The 22,361-nt window shown below is 40.0% G+C and overlaps 1 protein-coding gene across 3 annotated transcripts in view; it reads left to right on the top strand.

The window, feature by feature from the left end:
• The window catches only part of USP32 (ubiquitin specific peptidase 32), a 223,153-nt gene that overhangs the window by 77,875 nt on the left and 122,917 nt on the right, over window positions 1–22,361 (top strand). For all 3 annotated transcript variants that reach the window (XM_010364086.2, XM_010364087.2, XM_030922582.1), the window contains one exon: window positions 17,112–17,217. In XM_010364086.2, coding sequence (XP_010362388.1) covers window positions 17,112–17,217 — 106 coding nt within the window. The remainder of the gene's footprint in view (window positions 1–17,111; window positions 17,218–22,361) is intronic.

Raw genomic sequence — 22,361 nt, 5'->3', positions numbered from 1 at the left:
AATGTTTAACAGTCATGATCAACAAAAAAGCCAGTTGGCTGTTTTTTTGTTGTTTGTTTTCTGTTTTTTTGAGACAGAGTCTGGTTCTGTCGCCCAGGCTGGAGTGCAGTGGCACGATCTCAGTTTACTGCAACCTCCACCCGCTGGGTTCCAGTGATTCTCCTACCTCAGCCTCCCAGGTAACTGGAACTACAGGCGCACGCCACCATGCACAGTAGAGACGGGGTTTTACTATGTTGGCCAGGCTAGTCTCACTGTGTTGCCTAGGTTGGAATGCAGTGGTACCTCAAGCAGTCCTCCCACTTTAGCATCCTGTGTAGCTGGAACTATGGGTGCATGGCACTACACCTGGCTAATTCTTGAATATTTTGTAGTGGTAAGGGTCTTGCTATTTTGCCCAGGCTGGTCTCAAACTCCTGGCATTAAGCGATCTTCCTGCATTGGCTTCCCAAAGTATTGGGATTTATGACATAAAATTAATCATTTTAACTTTTTTTTTTTTGAGACAGGGTCTCACTCTGTCACCCAGGCTGGAGTGCAGTGGCTTGATCACGGCTCACTGTAGCCTTGACCTCCTTGGCTCAAGTAATCCTCCCAGCTCAGCCTCCCAAGTAGCTGGTACTACAGGCATGCGTCACCATGCCTGGCTAATTTTTAGTTTTTTTTTAGTAGAGATGAGGTCTCACTACATTGTCCAGGCTGTTCTCAAACTCCTGGGCTCAAGTGATCCTCGTGCCTTGGCCTCCCAAAGTGCTGGGGTTTTAGGCATGAGCCACTGTGCCTGGCCCATTTTAATCACCTTTAAGTGAACATTTCAGTGGTATTTACATTCACAATGTTGCCCAATCACCACGCCTATCTATTTTCAACATTTTTCATCACTCCATTTTTCTCAAATTCACATGGAAAAATAATAATTCTTTAATCACACCAAACAGAAATACTGTACCTGTTAAGCAGTAATTTCCCATTCTTCTTCCTCCCCAGCCCCTGATAACCTCCAGTCTACTTTCTGTTTCTATGAATTTGCCTGTTCTAAATATTTCATGTAGTAGAATCATGCAATATTTGCCATTTTATGTCTGGCTTATTTCACTTCTCATAATGTTTTCAAGATTCATACATTTGTAGCATATATCAGAACTTCATTCCTTTGTTTGTTTGTTTTTTTGAGTTGGAGTTTCGCTCTGTTGCCCAAGCTGGAGTGCAATGGCGTGATCTCTGCTCACTGCAGCCTCCACCTCCCAGGCTCAAGCAATTCTCCGGCCTCAGCCACCCGAGTAACTGGCACTACAGGCGCCCACCACCACACCCGGCTCATTTTTGTATTTTTAGTAGAGACAGGATTTCACCATGCTGGCCAGGCTGGTTTCAAACTCCTGACCTCAAGTAATCCATCTGTCTCAGTCTCCCAAAGTGCTGGAATTACAGTCGTGAGCCACCGTGCCTGGCCCATTCCTTTTTTTGCAGTTACAGGAACAACACAGAAGAGAGACAATATTAAAAATATGTACTTACTAGTTGAACTGTGGAAACTTGCTCACTGAAACACTCTGACTTGCATTAATGCTTTATATACCCATATTTATATTAAAAATTCTCATGCAACATGAAAATAGAAAAACTCCCTGTACCTGATTTCTGTCCCCCGTTTTCCCACTTGCAGTCATTTACTTAGGTAGCTTTTCACCCCATGAGGGAAAAAAATCTAGGGTTCAGAACTACTAGAACAGGGAAGAGAGAATTTTTTTTTTCTTTTTTGAGAATGAAATGTTTCTCATCATAGCATATTCTTAAGCATGTGCTCCATATATGCTGCAAGGTAGCTGAATGTCTTTTGGCATAATTGTTACATGTTTGGCATGGCTGGCAGAATGGTTGATGTCTCCAAAAAGGTCAACCATCATTTGCTTCCTGCAGAGCACCAGTAGCTGTTTTCTGGAAGCACAGATCTGTTTCGAAGTCCCATACCAGATGCTGGAAGGGAGGTTTGTGAATCAGAAGTTCAGTGGACTTCTGATAATGTTCAGTGTCACAGAGTACCAGGCCTGTAATGATAACGTTTCTTTACCCCTCCAACAGAGGGTGCACTCTTGTGAATGGCTTTTATGGCTAATTGCTTCCTGGGTGCTTTACCATGGTCAATTTACAGGCTATCTGTTTTGTACAGGCCATGCTATGTTTGAGAATGTTTACTTGTTCTTCAGCTCCCTCTGCAGGAGCTCAGTCAGCTAAAGGTGCTGGAGAGCTGTAATAGCTGCAAACACCCATTTTTTTTTATGGCTAAATAATACTTCACTGTATGTATATACCACATTTTATTCATTCATTTTTTATGGGTTGTTTCCACCTTTCTTCTATTGTAAATAATGCTGCTGTGAATATTGGCATGCAGGTATCTGTTTGAATCTCTGTTTTCAGTTCTTTTTGGAACAGAATTGTCAGGTCATATGGTAATTCTGTGTCTGCCTTTTTGAAGAACCACCAGGCTGTTTTCCAGAACAGCTGTACCCTTTTACATTTCAGCCGACAGTGTATGGGTGTTGCAGGTTTTTTTACATTCTTGTTAATTTATTTTATTTTATTTTGTTTATTTTTTTGGAGATGGTGTCTCACTCTGTCGCCCAGGCTGGAGTGTGGAGTGCAGTGGCGCGATCTCGGCTCACTGCAACCACTGCCTTCCAGGTTCAAGCCATTCTCCTGCCTCAGCCTCCCAAGTAACTGTGACTACAGGCGCACGCCACCATGCCTGGCTAATTTTTTTGTATTTTTAGTAGAGATGGGGTTTCACCGTGTTGCCCAGTCTGGTTTTGAACTCCTGAGCTCAGGCAATCCACCCACCTCAGCCTCCCAAAGTGCTAAGATTACAGGCGTGAGCCACCACGCCTGGCCTTATTCATTTTATTATAGCCGTTCTTGTAGGTGTGAAGTTGTATGTCATTGTGGTTTTGATTTGCATTTCCCTAATGACTAAAGATGTTGCATCTTTTTATTTAAGTCATTTGCCCTTTTTAAAATTATTTGTAATTTTGTCGTTGAATATATAATCCTAGGCTGAGCTTTTTTCTTCTTTCAGTATAGTAAAATTGTTTCTTCTGTTGTCTTGTGACTTGCATTGTTTCTGATTACAAGTCAGTGATTATTCTTCTTTTTGTTTCACTGTATATATTTTTCCCTCTTAGTGCTTTCAAGATTTTCTCTATTACTATTTTTCAGGAATGTATGATATACCTTTGTTTGGACATGTGAGTTTCTTTGAGCATTTTGGATCCATGGGTTTATCATCAAATTTGGGAGGTATTTCAGTACCGTTCTTCAAATATGTTTTCTGTTCATCGTTCGCTTTTCTTAGTCTCTAAGTACGGGTATGTAAAAAGCTTGGTGGTTTTTCACAGGTTACTGAGACTGATTATTTTCTTTCCTTTCCTCCTCACCCACCCCCAGTTCTAGCTCTTTTTCTTCACTGTACTTCAGATTGGATAGTTCCTATTCCCCTTTCTGCTCTTTTATTCAGTAGTATTTAATATGCTTTTAAGGCTACACAGGGCCAGGCACAGTGACCCACCCCTGTAATCCAGCACTTTGGGAGGCCTAAGCAGGTCGATCACTTGAGCCCAGGAGTTCAAGACCAGCCTGGGCAACATGGCAACATGGCGAAACCCTTCCTCTACAAAAAAATACAAAAAATTAGCCAGGTGTGGTGGTATACACCTGTAGCCCCAGCTACTTGGGAGGCTGAGGTGGGAGGATTGCTTGAGCCTGGGAGGCAGAGGTTGCAATGAGTCAAGATCATGCCACTGTATTCTCCAGCCTGGGCAACAGAGAAAGACCCTGTATCAAAACAAACAAACAAACAAACAAACAAAAACCCCACACAATAACTTTTTAGTTCAGATATTATATTTTTCACTCTAAAGTTTCATGTTTCTTTTTAAAATATAGTTTCTATTTCCATGTTTTTATTTTTGTTTAAATTCTTGAGCATATTTATAATAGCTGTTTTAAACTTCTTGTATACCAGTTTTTATCATCTCTGTCACTCTTTTGCCTAATAGTTTTCTGGTGATTGGTTACAATTTTCTGTTTCTTGTATCTAGTAACTTTTTGATATCTTGTAGATGTTGTAAACCTTACAAGTACCTGAATTTGTTGTCTTTATTTTTAAAATGTTGGATTTTATTCTAGCACACACTTAAACACAGATTAGCTAATCCTCTTGAATCCTGTGTTAAAGCTTTGTAATGGTGAGTCTTGAATAGACTTTAGTATAAGTATGGTTTGCCTCAATACTAAGGATTAACTCTTTTGGGGTCTCTCCTAAATGCTCTGGATGTTCAATGAGGTGTCTCTTCTGCCTGACTGATAAACTCAGTGTGGGCTTTGGGTACTATTCTGATTTCTAATCCCTGGTAGTTGTTTCCTCAGTATTTGTTCTTTGTTTAGACTTCAGGAATTTATACTTTGCATTTGTATGTTATTATTTACTCAGAATTTCAAGGGGCCCTTTATTATTTTTTTGGAGCTAAGCATGACTCTACTTTAAGATATTTACATACAGGAAAGAAATGGTTAGTACTATGAAACACATTTGAAGTAAAGAAACATTTTGTTCTATTGGACTCTGCACTGAAGAAACAGTAATGTAAACACATGCTTTTTAGTTTTAGAAGGAAAATTTTTTTCAAAACACACACATATAGGAACAGAGCTTGCATTTTTAAATCTTACTTTATTTTATTTATTTATTTATTTATTTATTTATTTATTTATTTATTTATTGAGGCAGTGTCTCACTGTCACCCAGGCTGGAGTGCAGTGGTGTGATCTTGGCTCACTGCAACCTCCGCCTCCCAGGTTCAAGCAATTCTCCTGCCTCAGCCTCCCGAGTAGCTGGGATTACAGGCACCCGCCACTATGCCTGGCTAATTTTTGTATTTTTAGTAGAGATGAGGTTTCACTATGTTGGCCAGGCTGGTTTCGAACTCCTGACCTCAGGTGATCCACCCAGCTTGGCCTCCCAAAGTGCGGGGATCTGGGATTATAGGCGTTAGCCACCGCGCCCAGCCACAGAGCTTGCATTTAAATGTTAACATTTGAAACTTTATCGGTAGTAAGTATGTTTTATGCAAATGAATACTTAATGTTTTCATAGGGTATATACCATGAGCCTTATGTTGTGTTTGAGTTATTCTTCGAAACTCACCAACATACAGCATGACTTATTTTATGAATTCATAGTTCATCTTTGTCATTACCTAAAGATGGTTTTTAAGCATGTATGTTGGTGACATCAAGTTCTTTGGGAGGGTATATATTTTTTGCCTTTTTAACTTATGTATACTTTACTTTTTAACTCTGTGTCAGTCAAGATAATTTTTTTAGCCTGGGCAACATAGTGAGATCCCATCTTTACCAAAAAATGAAAAAATTAGCAAGGTGTGATGGCATGTGCCTCTGTTCTCAGCTACTTGAGAGGCTGAGGTGGGAGGATCACTTGAGCCTGGGAAGTCAAGATTGCGATGAGCTGTGGTTGTGCCACTGCACTACAGCCTGGGCAATAGAATGAGACCTTGTCTCCAAAAAAAAAAAAAAAGTTGAAAAGTATTGATCCTCATGAGAATTATATAAAATGAAAATTTGAAAACATTAATTTGGTTCTGTTGATGAATTAATCAAGCAGTTAGATTGGTGTACTAGAGTTTACTCTGGAAAAATATTTTCAGGCAAAAGTTATGAGCTCATCAGTGCTGAATTCTTTTTTTTTTTTTTTGAGACGGAGTCTCGCTCTGTCGCCCAGGCTGGAGTGCAGTGGCCTGATCTCAGCTCACTGCAAGCTCCGCCTCCCGGGTTTACGCCATTCTCCTGCCTCAGCCTCCCGAGTAGCTGGGACTACAGGCGCCCGCCACCTCGCCCGGCTAGTTTTTTGTATTTTTTAGTAGAGACGGGGTTTCACCGTGTTAGCCAGGATGGTCTCGATCTCCTGACCTCGTGATCCGCCCGTCTCGGCCTCCCAAAGTGCTGGGATTACAGGCTTGAGCCACCGCGCCCGGCCCAGTGCTGAATTCTTACTAGTTAACAAAGTGACTTCAAATTCTGGCTTCCCCCTGCTGTCCTGAGATAGTATTTCCCACCTATGGGCTGCTTTCCAGCTTAGGTCCTGGAATGAGAAGACTTGGCACATTGCTTCAACATATGTGTCATGGAATGCAACTAAGGCTCAGAAAGTTAAGTGATTTGCTTAAGACCACACTGTTGGTATATTAATAAAGCCTGGCTTCAAAGGCGGGCCTTTCTGACTCTAAAAGCCATGATAAAACAGTATCTGTCACTTAACTATTTCCTCTAAGGAACTGTGGGATAAGGGATAACCCTTTACCCTATATCCATTAGACAGTGGAAGGACCAGTATCTGAAAGCAGCAGTTGAAACGTGCTACAACTGTTTCTGAACTCTGGAGACCTACACACATCTACCTTTTTTTTGGTTTTGTTTGAGACGGAATTTCACTCTTGTTGCCCAGGCTGGAGCGCAATGGAGCGATCTCGGCTCACTGCAACTCCACCTCCTGGGTTTAAGGGATTTTCCTGCCTTAGCCTTCCCAAGTAGCTAGGATTACAAGCGCCAGCCACCACACCTGGCTAATTTTTTTGTATTTTTAGTAGAGATGGGGCTTCACCATGTTGACCAGGCTGGTCTCGAACTTCTGATCTCAGGTGATCCTCCTACCTCGGCCTCCCAAAGTGCTGGGATTACAGGCGTGAGCCGCTGCACCCATCCTACATCTACCCGTTTTTGACCTCTACTATTAGGCAAGAGGTAGATTTTTGGTATATTATAGTATAAGTCTTTTTCTTTGACAATACAGACAGATTTCCCTCTAATCATATTATTTACTGGGCTAATCATATTATTTACTAATCATATTGTTTAGCTAATCATGTTATTTACTGGGATGACATCATTGAGAGGAGGCTAGTGAGATCATTACCACATACATCAATCTTCTATATTAGTATGACAGTATACTGAGTCTCTGACTGGATATCTATGGCTACAAAATGTTTAAGAAAGTGTTTTCTTTTCCTTTAACAATGCATAATAGATACATATTTTTTGGGGGTACATGTGATCATTTAATCCATTCATAATTTGTAAATATCAAATCTCAGTGTACTTGGGATATTCATTACCTTAAATGTTTGTCCTTTATGCTAGAAACATTTGAATTAATTTTTTCTAGTTATTTTGAAATGTACACTAGATTATTATAAGTTATAGTCACCTTACTGATCTAACACTACATTTTATTTCTTCTGTCAAACCGTGTATTTGGGCCCATTAATCAACTTATCTTTATTTCCTTTTCCTCCCCACTACTCTTCCTATCCTCTGGTAAACACTAATCTACTCTCATCTTCATGAGATCTATTTTTAGCTCCTACATATGAGTGAGAACGTGTGATATTTGTCTCTCTGTGCTTGGCTTATTTTTGTTTTTTGGTAGTGATGAGGTCTCACTATGTTGCCCAGATTGGTTTCAAACTCTTGAGCTCAAGTGATCCTCCTGCCTTGGCCTCCCAAAGTGCTAGGATTACAGACGTGAACCACCACACCTGGTCTGCTTGACTTATTTCACTTAACATTATGAACTCCAGTTCCATCCATGTTGTTGCAAATGGCAGTATTTCTTTTTTTTTTTTCCTTGGAGGGAGTCTTGCTCTGTCACCAGGCTGGAGTACAGTGGGGCGATCTTGGCTCACTGCAACCTCCACCTCCCAGGTTCAAGCGATTCTCCTGCCTCAGCCTCCCGAGTAGCTTGGACTACAGGTTCGTGCCACCACACCCAGCTAATTTTCGTATTTTTAGTAGAGGCAGGGTTTCGCCACATTGGACAGGAAGGTCTTGATCTCTTAACCTCGTGATCTACCTGCCTCAGCCTCCCAAAGTGCTGGGATTATAGGCGTGAGCCACAGCACCCAGTCTCTTTTTTCTGGCTGAATAATATTCCATTGTGTGTGTATATACCACATTTTCTTTATCCATTCATCTGTTGATGGGCACTTAGGTTAATTCCAAATGTTGGCTATTATGAATGATGCTGCAATAAACATGGTAGTATAGGTATCTTTTTAATACATTGATTTCCTTTCTTTTGGATATATACCCAGTAGCAATTTGCTGGATCATATGGTAATTTTATTTTTAGTCTTTCGAGGAACAGCCATGGCTGTTTTAATTTACACAATGCCTGTACTAATTTACATTCCTGCAAACGATATACAAGAGTTTCCCTTTCTCCACATCCTCACCAGCATTTGATATTGCCTGCTTTTCTTTTTCTTTCTTTCTTTTTTTTTTTCCTTGATAGAGTCTTGCTCTGTCACCCAGGCTGGAGTGCAGTGGCACAATCTCGGCTCACTGCAACCTCCACCTCCTGGGTTCAAACAGTTCTTCTGCCTCAGCCTCCCAAATAGCTGGGATTACAGCCTCATGCCAACATGCTTGGCTAATTGTTATATTTTTAGTAGAGACGGCTTTCACCATGTTGCCTAGGCTGGTCTCGAACCCCTGACCTTGTGATCCACCTGCCCTGACCTCCGAAAGTGCTGGGATTACAGGCGTGTGCCACTCTGCCCAGTCTGCCTGCTTTTCGATATCAGCCATTTTAACTGGGGTGAGATTTTATCTCGTAGTTTTGATTTGCATTTCTCTGATGATTAATGATGTTGAACATTTTTTCATGTGACTGCTAGCCATTTATTATGTCTTCTTTTGAAGGTTTCAGATCATTTGCCCATTTCTTTAATTGTTTTTAGACAGAGTCTCATTCCGTTGCCCACGCTGGAGTACAGTGGTGCAGTCTTGGCCCATTGCAACATTGGCCTCCTGGACTCAGGTGATTCTCCCACCTCAGCCTCCCGAGTAACTGATTACAAGTGTGTGCCACCACGCCCAGCTAATTTTTGTATTTTTTATAGAGACAGGAGTTTCTGCCATGTTGCCCAGGCTGGTCTCGAACTCCTGAGCTCAAGTTATCGGTCTGTCTTCAAAGTGCTGGGAATTTCACCATTTAAAAATAGAATTTTTTGTGGGTTTGTTTTTGTTTTGTTTTGTTTGTTTTGCTAGTAAGTTGTTTGAGCTCCTTATACAGTCTGAGGGTATTTTGCAAATGTTTTCTCCCATTCTACAGGTTGTCTCTTCATTTTATTGATTGTTGCCTTTGCTGAGCAGAAGTTTTTGGCTTGATGAAATCCCATTTGTCTATTTTTGCTTTTGTTATTTGCCCTTTTGAAGTATTACACAAAAAACATCTTTTCCCAGATCAATCTCCTGGAGCATTTCCTCCAGTGTTTTTTTTCTAGTAGTTTCGTTGTTTCATAATTTCAGGTTTTGGATTTAGGTCTTCAGTCCACTTTGATTTGATTTTTTGTGTATGGTGAAATATGAGGAGTCTAGTTTCTTGTTTTTTATTTTGTGACAGTCTTGCTCTGTCGCCCAGGCTAGAGTGCAGTGGCACGGTCTCGGCTCACTGCAACCTCCGCCTCCCGGGTTTAGAGCAATTCTCCTGTCTCAGCCTCCCCACTAGCTGGGATTACAGGCGTGCGCCACCATGCCCAGCTAATTTTTGTATTTTTAGTGGAGACAGGTTTTTGCGTGTTGGCCAGGCTGGTCTCAAACTCCTGACCTCAAGTGATCCACTTGCCTCAGCCTCCCAAAGTGCTGGGATTATAGACACGAGCCACCCTGTCTGACCTAGTTTTTTCTGCATATAGTTATCCATTTTTCTCAGCACCATTTTTTTTAAAAGACTGTTCTTTCCCCCATTGTATGTTCTTTGTGCTTTTTTGTGAAGATGAGTGGATTGTAAATGTGTGGATTTATATCTGGGTTCTCTGTTGTCCATTGGTCTGTGTCTGTTTTTATGCCAGTACTGAATCGGAGAGGTTTCCTTGTTCCCCTTGCAGGGTGTGTGATGGGGGTGTGGCTTGCTTCTTTAGTGCCCTGCTGTTCAAACCTCTAGGGAAAAACATACAGGTTGTGGGGCTCTGACACCACGGGCAGCGTCTAGTGGTGAATGTTTACAGCTCCTGAAGCCCCAGTGGGTTTGTGTTACTGTGTGCTCTTTTAGTTTTGCCATTTCTAGGTAACTTGTGTTTATCAGTTCATTAGACCCTCTGCGTTATCCCAAGGGCTTTCTGTATCCTGGATTCTTGCCTTGGTGTACCAGAAAAGTCGGATCACTTGTGGGCTTGGAGAATGAGTGCAAGATTTTATTGAATGGTGGAAGTAGCTCTCAGCAGATGGACTGTGAGCCAAAAGGGGATTGGGAAGGCGGTTTTCCCCTGGAGTTGGGCCGCTCAGCTGCTGGACTTTCCTCTGACTGCCCCCGCTGAACTCTGCATTGTTCTGTTGTTCAGTGGCTTGCCGGCATCTGCCAGTGCCTCTCAGTGTACTTTTCAACTGATGTGTTCCTCTGGACATCCAGCCACTTGTGCGTTCTTTTGCTGATATGTTCCTCTCAACTTCCAGCCACTTGTGTGTCTTTGCTTGCTAGGGTCTCGGGATTTTTATAGGCACATGATGGGAGCATGGCAGGCCAGGTTGGTCTTGGAAAATGCAACATTTGGGCACCAAGGCAGGAGTGCCTGTCCTCACCTAGGTCCGTGGGCACAGGCCTGAGGGTGGAGCCCTAGCCAGGCACCTGCCTTTCTCTACCCATCACTTCCCTGCCTCCCTCCTATACCATGCTGTTTCGGTTACTATAGGTTTTTAGTAAATTTGAAGTCAGGTAGTTTGATGCTGCCAGTTTTGTTATTTGCTCAGGATTGTTTTGGCTATTTGGGGTCTTTTGAGGTTTCATGTACGTTTTAGAATTCTCTTTTTCTTTCTCTATGAAGAATGTCATTGATATTATGATAGGGATTGCATTGAATTTATGAATAGCTTCGGTTAGTATTGTCATTTTAACAAAATGAAGTCTGGCTGGGTGTGGTCGGCTCATGCCTATAATCCCAGCACTTTGGGAGACCAAGGCAGGCAGATCACTTGAGGCCAGGAGTTCAAAACCAGCCTGGTCATCATAGTGAAACCCCATCTCTACTAAAAATACAAAAAGTTAGCTGGGTATGGTGGTGCGTGCCTATAATCTGAGCTACTCGGGAGGCTGAGGCAGGAGAATCGCTTGAACCTGGGAGGTGGAGTTTGCAGAGAGCCAAAATGGAGCCACTGCACTCCAGCCTGGGAGACACAACGAGACTGTCTCCAAAAAAAAAGGAAAAAAAATTAATTATTCCAATCCATGATCATAGAATATCATTCCATTTTTGCGTGTGTCCTCTTCAATTTCTTTCATCAGTGTTCTATAGTTTTCCTTTTATAGACCTTTCACATCTCTGGCTAAACTGATTCCTAGGTATTTTATATTCTTTGTAGCTATTTTAACTCGGATTACTCACTTGGGATTTCTTTTTTAGATTGTTTACTGTTGGTGTATATAAATTCTATTGATTTTTGTATTTTGATTTTCTATCCTGCAGTCTTTCCTGAATTTATCAGTTCTAACAGTTTTTTGGTGGAATCTTTTTAAAATATAAGGTCATGTTATCTAGTAACAAGGCTAATTTGATGACTTCCTTTCAATTTGCATACCCTTTATTTCTTTCTCTTGCCTAATTGCTCTGGGCTTTCCTTTTTTAATAGCTAAATAAATTTTTTGTTTTTCTTTTGAGACATAGCACTCTGTTGCCCAGGCTGGAGTGCAGTGGTGCAATCTTGGCTCATTGCAACCTCTGCCTTCTGGGTTCAAGTGATTCTCCTGCCTCAGCCTCTCAAGTAGCTGGGATTATAGGCGCCTGCTACCACGCCCACCTAATTTTTGTATTTTTAGTAGAGACAAGGTTTTACCACATTGGCCAGGCTGATCTCGAGCTCCTGACCTCAAGTGATCCACCCGCCTTGGCTTCCCAAAGTGCTGGGATTACAGGCATGAGCCACTGCACCCGGCCAGAAAATTATTATAGGGATTTTAAAACAAAAGTCTTGCAACAAATTGTATAAGTAACACTTTACCTTTATTAAGTGTTTTTCAAAAAATGACATCAAGACCACCCTGGACTGCCAGCATCCTTGCTATCCTATTCACACTCCCTCTTCTAAATCCGAAAATGAAAGCTGATTAGTAATGCACGTGGCACTTAATATTCCCTAAATGTTTAAATGGTCACCTACTATAAGGTCTTTAAATATTTAAATGGTCACCATAAATGGTCACCTTATAATAGGTGACCATTTAAATAGTTTTTTTTTTTTTTGAGCGAAAAAAGAGTACTTAGACATTAGAGGTGTTAGATGCATACTGCTTTCTGAAACATTGATAAAAGGCGGAAAATATGTACATCCTAGAATTTAGGAAATGGTGGTTTTTGGGGGCTTCCTCTTAATCATTTGTCAAATGAATTGGGTGATTCTAGAAGGTTATTGCTGTACTTGTATTTTGGGAGTGATAGGGAGGTAGCAGTATATTCCAACCAAATTTATTCCATACAAAATCTGTTACATTTTACAAGTACTTGCAAAACTGAAAGTCATACCGTACTCAAAATTTCCTTGTTAATTTTACCGTCACTGCTTTACTCTTTGTATTAAAGTCAGTGAAATTGTCAAAAGTGAAGAGACTGGATTATCAAGATACAGTGAATGGAAAGGGATGCCAAAAACACAGTGTTTATAAATTGAATTTGTTACCGTTTGAAATTTGTTTAATCTTTAGGAGATTTCACCAAAATGATGTATGTCTTGCTGATGATGTCTTTCATATAATTCTAGACAAATTAACTAGAAATGAATGTATATAATTGATATAGTTTGGATATTTGTCCCCTCCAAATCTCATATTGAAATGTGATCCCCAGTGTTGGAGGTGGGGGCTGGTGGGAGGTGTTTGGATCATGGAGGCAGATCCTCCGTGAATGCCTGGGTGCTTTCCCCACAGTAATGAGTGCACTGTCACTCTGTTAGTTCATGAAAGAGCTGGTTGTTTAAAGGAGCCTGGTACTTTCTCCTCTCGCACATACTTCCTCTCTCACCATGTGACATGCTTGCTCTCTGTTCCCCCTTCACTTTCTGTCACAAGTGGAAGCTTTCCGAGGCCTCATGAGAAGCTGAGCAGATGCTGGTGCCATGCTTATACAGGCTACAGAACCGTGAGCCAAGCAAACCTCTTTTCTTTATAAAAATTACCCAGCCTCAGGTATTCCTTTATAGCAATGCAAAACAGACTAACATATTACTTGTACTATAGAACTGAAAGTTGGTTAAAAATTCAGTTTCAGAAGCCTGTCTTTCCTAGGTTAAAATTCTGACTCTGCTGCTTCATTGATGTATGACTTTGGACAAGTTACTTAATCTCTTTGGGCTCTGGTTTCCCCCAGCCCTAAAATGAGGATACCAGTATTCCTTGTGGAGTTATCTAAAGGCTTAATACTGGTAAAGAACTTACAGTAGTAAAATGCCACATAATAAGCATTTAAATATTAGCTATTGTTTTTATTATTATAAAAATAAGAGTTTATTAATGAGGTCAATGTTAGGCTTAAACACTAGAGTACTAAGGTCATGTAATGTCCTGGTGACTGGCAATTTAAAGATGAGATATACCACATGTGAATTGGTATAATAAACCATTTAATGGTGTATTAGACAACATTTATGTGTACTATACAACAGTATACTTCCAATTCCTTTATCTCATCCTCTGTGCTATTGTTACGTGTTTTACTTTTACATATTCTATAAAGACACATTACATTTCTTTTTTTTTTCTTTTTTTTTGAGGCGGAGTCTCGCTCTGTCGACGGGGCTGGAGTGCAGTGGCCGGATCTCAGCTCACTGCAAGCTCCGCCTCCCGGATTTACGCCATTCTCCTGCCTCAGCCTCTCGAGTAGCTGGGACTACAGGCGCCCGCCACCTCGCCCAGCTAGTTTTTGTATTTTTTAGTAGAGACGAGGTTTCACCGTGTTAGCCAGGATGGTCTCGATCTCCTGACCTCGTGATCCGCCCATCTCGGCCTCCCTCCCGAAGTGCTGGGATTACAGGCTTGAGCCACCGCGCCCGGCCTACATTTCTTCTCTTACTGCTGTAGACTGCTAGTTATCTTTCACAGTGTTTAAAAATAAGAAAAATGCTTTTATGTTTACCTTCATTTATGCCATTTCCAATATTCTTATTTCTTTATGGAGGTACATGTATCTCTAATGGCATAATATTTCCTCCAGCCTGAGGTACTTTTTTGTGTTCCCTTTTTGCTGGTAATGACTTCTCTGTTTTTGTTTCCACCCCCCCACCAAAAAAAAAAAAAAAGAAGAAGCAAAATATCTTTTCTTTTTGAAAGATATTTTCACCAGGTACAGGACTTATGGTTGAGTTTTTTTTTTCTTTTAGTGCTTTCAACATTTCACACCATTGATTTCTGGCTTACATAAGTTTTGATGATAAATCAGTTGTAATTTTTTGTTTCTTTCAATGTAATTTTTTTTTTTGTTTTTTTCTTCTGGCTTTCTTAAACATTTTCTTTTTATTTTTGGTTTTGAGAAATTTCAATATGATTTGTCTAGTTGGTTTTGGGGATTAGAAGGGTAATCTATTCTGCCTGTTCTCTGAGCTTCTTACTATCTGTGGTTTTGTGTCTATTTGTTTTGAAAATCCCCAACCTTGTCTTCTCCTTAGATATTTCTTTTGCCTCATTCTCTTTTTTTTTTTTTTTTTGGTAGGATATCAGGATTACGTGAATGTTACGTCATTGATATGATCTCACAGCTCTTGGGTTTTCTGTTCTGTCTACCTTCCCCTGCCCGCTGTCCTCACATTTTCCCCCTTTTGTTTTGTTTTGGATAATCTCTTATGCAACTCTTGAGTTTACTCTTGAGCCGTTCCAAAGCATTCTTCAACTCCGTTAGCATATTTTTCCTTTGTCTCTGACAATATATTGGATTTTTCCTTTTTCTTCCTGTGACTTAAAATTTATGGTTGAAACATAAGTGTTTCATATAGGACAGAAGAGACTGAGCCAAGTAGTATCCTTCTTCAGCTTGGGAGGTTGAGTCATTATAGTCTGTAGTTAAGCTTAATTTTGGTCTTGTTGCTATGGTTACCCTCAATGCTATATAGGCTTCAATTTCCATTCTAGGGTTAATTTTTTTTTTTTTTTTAGGGGTTTGGGCTCTTTCTTAGAGATTTTTTCTAATGTTTGCTCTACCCTCAACTTTTGATCTTACCTTCTATTTGTTACCACACTGCAGAGAAGGTCTCTGTCCATAAACTCTTCTTCCCCTCCGGCTGTATACTATAGTTATTTATTCCTCAATGCTTGCTAGCAGAAGGGTGGATGGTGGGGAGTGCTAGGGAGGGGACGCTCTCTGTAGTCCTATTTCTGTCTCAGTTTTAGGCAGGTGCTGTGTCCCTAGATATTGGGAGTGAGACCTTTACATAGATCTTCCTTCTTCCCAGTGGTAGGGGATCTGTAAGGTCTGGGGCCATTATGTTTTCCTGCCCTTCCCCAGGGATAAAGGTGTTTTTGTTTTTGTTTTTCCCTGTTATTTTCTTCTAGTTCGGAGTGGGAGATGGGGCAACTAAAAATAGTTACTCTACGAAGTGTGTTAGTTCTATTTGTTTGGTTTTTTAAAAAGTATTTTTAATGTTCTGTAGCTGTTTCCTTTGGCTAGTTTTTGCTGGGTTGAGTTATCACTGGCACTAGGATAAATAGTTTTTGACATCAGTTGTCAGGTGTTATTAAATATATAAATATTATTTGGCGAATAGTATATATTTTCAGTTTTCATGTTGACTGTTAAACTTCTCGAATTATTTTTTAATCATGCATTTTTATTGACAGAAATTTTGCCTGACAAATAGTAGACACTCAACAAAGAATTGTTGAATGAATGAATTTATTGTGATTTCTGTTGTCCCTTTCCTATGCATAGTTCTTCCTTATTTCTGATTACTATAATACTTATTTCTGAGAGTGTTAAAAAATGTTTTTTGGAGTCTCTTTGAATTTCTGAACATTCAGTTAGAGAGTATCTTTTTTTCCAATCAAAGTAATGTGCATAATTTTTCCAAAGGTTGAAGGAAGTTATGTAATTGCACAAAATTCTTATCACATTATTGTGGCTGTTGGAGGACCTTTGTACTCTTGGACCTTGGTAAGGACTCCCAAGAGAAAGAATAAATAATTCAATTGTGTGAGTCTGTAATATGCAGATACTCCTCTACTTACCCTGGGATTACAGCCGATAAACCCATTGTAAGATGGGAATATTGTAAGTTGAAAAGGCATTTCATACATCTAACCTACCAAACATCAGAGCTTAGCCTAGACTGTTTTAAACGTGCTCAGGGCGGGCGCGGTGGCTCATGCCTGTAATCCCAGCACTTTGGGAGGCCGAGGTGGGCAGATCATTTGAGGCCAGGACTTCGAGACCAGCATGGCCAACATGGTGAAGTGCCATCTCTACTACAAATACAAAATTAGCCCAGCCTGGTGGCGCATGCCTATAATCCCATTGACTTGGGAGGCTAAGGCAGGAGAATCACTTGAACCGGGAGGTAGAGGTTGCAGTGAGCCAAAATGATGCCATTGTACTCCAGCCTGGGCAACAGGAGCGAAACTCCATCTCAAAAAATAAATTAATTAATTAATTAAATAAAATAAAAAATATATATATGTGCTCAGAACACTTATATTAGCCTTCAGTTGGGCAAAATCATCTAATGCAAATCAGATTTTATAATAAAGTATTAAATATCTCATGTAATTTATTGAATACTGTATGGTTTCTACTGAATGTGTATCACTTTCACACCATTGTAAAGTTGAAAAATCAAGTTGGGGACCATCTGTATGTATTTTACAGTAGACATAGTCTATTCTTGACTGAGTGCAATAATAAGGTCCAAAAGAGGAAGAAGAGGGAGAAACTTAACATCATTTCACTAAAATTTACCAGGGCCTTTTCTGAAAGTGGAGATAAAATTTGTTAAAGGTGATAGCTGCCTCAGATTCCTCAACAACTGAAATGCCTCCTAAGGTTGGCTTTATCATCTTCTTCCAGGTGATTTACTGTTCTTTTGGTGGAACATCCAAAGGGCTGCACTTCAATAATTTAATAGTTGGACTTGTCCTCCTTACAAGAGGCAAAGATGAAGAGAAAGCAAAATGTAAGTACTTTTATTATCTCAAAAATAATACCACTTCTATGTACAGAATAATTTATCTCAAAATTCTGATGACAGGTAGAGGATTTGAAGTGACATTTTCCCAGAGAAGATATACAAGTGGCAAATTAACACCTGAAAAAATGTGCAACATAATTAGTCATTAGATAAATATAAATTAAAACTACAGTGAGATACTACTTCACACCTTCTAGAGTGGCTAAAATTAAAAAGCCTGATAATGACAAGTGTTGAGAAAGGTGTGGAAAAATTGTAACCCTCATCATACATTGCTGATGGGAGTATAAAGTACTGCAGCAACTTTGGAAACCAGCCTGGCCGCTCCTCAAATTGTTAAACGTTGTTACTGTGTGTCCCAGCTATTCCACTCCTAAGTATATACCCTATAAAATTTAATACATATGTTTACCACACACAGAAAAAAACTTGTACGGAAATAATCATAGCATCATTGTTCATGATAGAGAATGTAAACAACCCTAATGTCCACCAGCTGGTAAATGGACAAATAAAACATGATATATCCATATGCTGGAAAATTACTCTGGTATATAAAGGAATAAAGTACTGATTCATGCTACAGTATGGATGAACTTGAAAACATTTTGTTTAGTGATAGATGTCAGTCACAATAGGTATGATTCCATTTATATGAAATTTCAAGATCAGGCAAATCTACAGTGGCAGAAAATGGTAGATTAGTGGTTGCTGGAGGTATCGGGGAGAGGGAAATGGAGAACAACTGCTAGTGGGTACAGGGTTTCCTTTTGGGTTGGTGAAAATGTTCTGGTGAAAATGTTCTGGAATTACATAGGAGTGACAGTTGCACAACCTTATAAATATACTTTAAAAATCACTGGAATGTTTACTTTAAAAGGGTGAATTTTATGAGATGTTCATTATGTCTCAATATAACTTATTTTTAAAAATTCTGATGACATAGACGTAGTAGTCTGTTCTTTGTTTCACAAACAAAACCGAAGTTTACTTACTTGATAATATTTTATATACGTTCTTTGTAAAAGGTTTTTTTTTTTTAATGTTTTACTTTTAACTTCAGAAATTAATTTTATTAGGTGAATTATCTAAGCACAGAAAAGAGTGGCACCTCATTCATTACCTTTAAATCCTGCTAATCAGGGAAACGCTATAATGAGAGGACACCATTTCCCCTGCTAAGTGTGAAAGGGAAGGTAATCTCAGTTGCTTGGTGTCTTTCTGTGCTTTGTAGGATATAGATTTATTTAGTTTGAAAAAATTCGTTCATTTATTTGTAAGGTCTTCTGTCTCCTCATTGTTTTCTTTGAGCTCCCCAAAGACAGATCTGCCTTACCAAAAGCATTCATAAGCATTGCATATTTTATTGAAGATTTCCCAGGGGAAGTATGGAAGCTGTTTATATTACACAGAATGTCACATTTTGTTCCCAAAATTCCTACGCTTTTATTCTTGACCACCATATTCTGGGTCTTTTTCTCTTCCTTCTTCCTTTTCTAATTTGGCTACTATGGTCTGAATGTTTGTGTCTCCCTCAAACTTCATATATTGAAATCCTAACCACCAAGGTGATTGGTATTAGGGGATGGGGCCTTTGGGAGGTGATTAGGTCATGAGGGTTAATCATAAGTATCTTATGAGTGGGATTAAGTGCCCTAATAAAAAAGGCCCTAGAGAGACCCTTTATATTTTCCTCTGTGTGAGGATACAATGAGAGGTGGCTGTCTATGAACTAGGAAGTAGTCCTTCACCAGACACCAAATTGATGGTGTACTTCCCAGCCTCTAGAACTGTGAGAAATAAATTTGTTATTTATAAGCACCCAGTTTATGGTATTTTGTTACAACAGCCTCAGCAGACTAATATGCTGCCCTGGGACTGCTTCTGAATTTCTTAGAATCCCCTCCTATTCCTGAATCTAGACCATTATTTTTAATTCTTGCTAAGGTTTGAACATGTTACCCAAAGTTCATGGGTGGAAACTTAATCTGCAGTGCAACAGTGTTGAGAGGTGGGATCCTTAAGAGATGATTAGGTCATGAGGGGTCTGCATGCATGAATGAATTAATGCTGTTATCTCAGGAGTGAGCTTCTTATCGCAGGAGTGGCATCCTTATAAAGGAAGAATTCAGCCTCCTTCTCTCTCCCGCTTGCATGTGTTCTCTTGCTCTTCTGCTTTCTGCTATGGGATACTAGAAGAGCAAGAAGGTCCTTGCCAGATGCAGGTGCCTTGACCTTGGACTTCTTAGCCTCCAGAATTGTAAGAAATAAATCTCTGTTCATTACAGTAAGTTGCTAGATCTGTGGTATTCTATTATAGTAGCACAAAATGGATAAAGAGATCATTTTTTAAAAAAGTTTTGAGGTATAATTGTCATACAATAATATACACATATATAAAGTATATATTTTGATATGTAGTTTTGTTTTTGTTTTTGTTTTTTTGAGGGGATGGGGACAGAGGAGATAGCTTCACTCTGTAGCCCAGGCAAGAGTATAGTGGCACAGTGGCACATAGCTCACTGCAGCCCTTAACTCCTGGGCTCAAGTGATCCACCTACCTCAGCCTCCCAAGTAGCTAGGACTATAGGTGCATGCCACCATGCCTAGCTAATTCATTTTCTTTATTTTATTTTTGTAGAGATAGAGTCCTGCTAGGTTGCCCAGGCTGGACTCAAACTCCTGGCCTCAACTGATCCTTTTGCCTCTGCCTTCCAAAGTGCTAGGATTAGAGACATGAGCCAGCATACTTAGTTATACATTTGTATATGTTTTGACACATGTATATGCCCAGTAAACCATTATCATAATCAAGATAATGAATGTATCCATAAACCCAGTTTTATGTATTAGAATATAATTGTGATCTTGGTTTTTCCAAATTAGCATTTCTTCACCAGCAGAAATATAAATTGGCCCCAGGCAGCAATAATTAAAAACACCGGACAGGTATGGTAGCGCATGCCTGTAATCCTAGTTATTTGGGAGGCTGAGGCAGGAGGATCTTTTTGAGGCCAGGAACTTAAGGTAACAGTACAGCAATAAAAATAATACAAATAAAAAGCAACACACTGTGACAACTATTTACATAGCATTCACATTGTTTTAGGTATTATAAATAACCTAATGATGATTTAAAATATATGGGAGGATGTGGATAAGTTATATGTGTCAACTGAAAAAAATTATGATATCTCTAAATTTGGAAAGGAGACTTTATTTAATTATATCTATAAATTTGGAAAGGAGACTTTATTTCTTATAAAGGGTTACAGGCTGCAAGGTGGCCATTCTGACAGCCTGAGAAACATAGCCTCCAGCAGATAACCCCAAACAGGTACTGTGCAAGGGTGAATGGAACAGAGACTTATGCTGAAGAGGTTGGCCAGTTGTACATATTCAACAACTTATCGGAGGGGCCGTGAATATTCATGAAGTGGTTCCTGACACATGTGTACTCAATAAACGTACATGTTATACGTGTCCCATGTTTAATTTGGGGTGGAGAATTAACATTTAAATGTATTACAGTTAGGCCCTATAAGTCAAAAGATGAAACAAGGACACCAAGGCAGTCAAGTGGGCAGCCTCTGTAAACCAGCCAGAACCAGTCCGTGGTCAGTGGTCTTCTTATCAGGAGACCACTAACTTGTTGATAGTTCCTGAAATAGCTCTCTTGTCCAGTCAAAGCTGTAGTTATGGCTTGTGGAACAGGAGTCAGTACGTTAGCATTTGGTGGTAAATGAGCTGCAATTGTTTCAGTATTGCTTATCTCAAGGCCAGTGCTTATTCAATAACTGCTAGAGAAAAAGAAAAATGGCCAGGCGCGGTGGCTCATGCCTGTAATCCCAGCACTTTGGGAGGCTGAGGCAGGTGGATCACCTGAGGTTAGGAGTTCGAGACTAGCCTGACCAACATGGTGAAGCCCCGTCTCTACTAAAAATACAAAAATTAGCTGGGCGTGGTAGCATGTGACTGTAATCCCAGCTACTAGGGAGGCTAAAACAGGAGAATTGCTTGAACCCAGGAGGTGGAGGTTGCAGTAGGCGGAGATTGTGCCACTGCACTCCAACCTGGGCAACAGGGCAAGACTCTGTCTCAAAAAAAGAAAAAGAAAAATATTGTAGCAGTTAGAACATAATTTATTGATTGGTTGATTGAGACAGGGTTTCATTCTGTCTCCCAGTGTGCAGTACAGTGGCAAGATAGCTCACTGCAGCCTTGAACTGCTGGGCTTAAGTGATCCTCCTGTTTCAGCCTTCTGAGTAGCTGGGACTACAGGCATGTGCCATAATGCCAAGCTAATTTTTAAATTTTTTGTAGAGATAGGGGTCTCAAACTCCTGGTCTCAAGTGATTCTCTCGTCTTGGCATCCCAAAGTGCTGGGATTACCAATGTGAGCCACCACACCTGGCAGTTTATTCTTTAAGTGTAGAGGTACATGACTTAATCCTTGCCTGGCATAGCTTTAGGTTTTGTTTGCAATTTGGTGTCTTTCTGCCACAAAGAGTCTGTCAGTCTTATGATCTTTATTTTAACATTAATGCTGTTTAGTTGTTGCATCTAAACTGCAAAAGGGATTGGATATAATGAAATGTGTCTGACTGCCCATCCCCTCATGACCAGTGTCTGTTTTTAAGGATTTTCTGGGGCCCCCTTGGCCAAGAGAGGGAGTCTGTTCAGTTGGGTGGGGTGCTTAGGATTTTCTTTTTAGTTTTCACATGCAAATACCATGCCATTTTATATGAGGCTTGAGCACCTGCAGATTTTAGTGTCCTTGGGGGTTTTGTAACTAATCCCCTATGGATACTGAGGTACAACTGGTAACAATTTTTTAAGTCACAAACATATTTTTTAAGTTTCTTCGTTTTTAAAAATGTGATTGTATTAGTTTTCTAGGGCTGCCATAACAAAGCACCACAAACTGGGTAGCTTAGAACAACAGATATTTATTATCTCACAGTTCTGAAGGCTAAAAGTCTAAAATCAAAGTGTCAGCAGGGCCATGCTTTCTCTGAAACCTGTAGGGGAAAATTCTTTCTTCTCTCTTGCTTCTGGGATGACTACAATCCTTGGGGTTCCTTGGCCTGCAGCTGTATCATTCTAATCCCTGCCTGTCTTATCACATG

The sequence above is a fragment of the Rhinopithecus roxellana genome, chromosome 19 (assembly GCF_007565055.1).
Source record: "Rhinopithecus roxellana isolate Shanxi Qingling chromosome 19, ASM756505v1, whole genome shotgun sequence".
Classification (NCBI taxonomy): domain Eukaryota; kingdom Metazoa; phylum Chordata; class Mammalia; order Primates; family Cercopithecidae; genus Rhinopithecus; species Rhinopithecus roxellana.
Note: the sequence above shows the minus strand (reverse complement) of the source record. Positions and strands in the feature narration are given on the sequence as shown.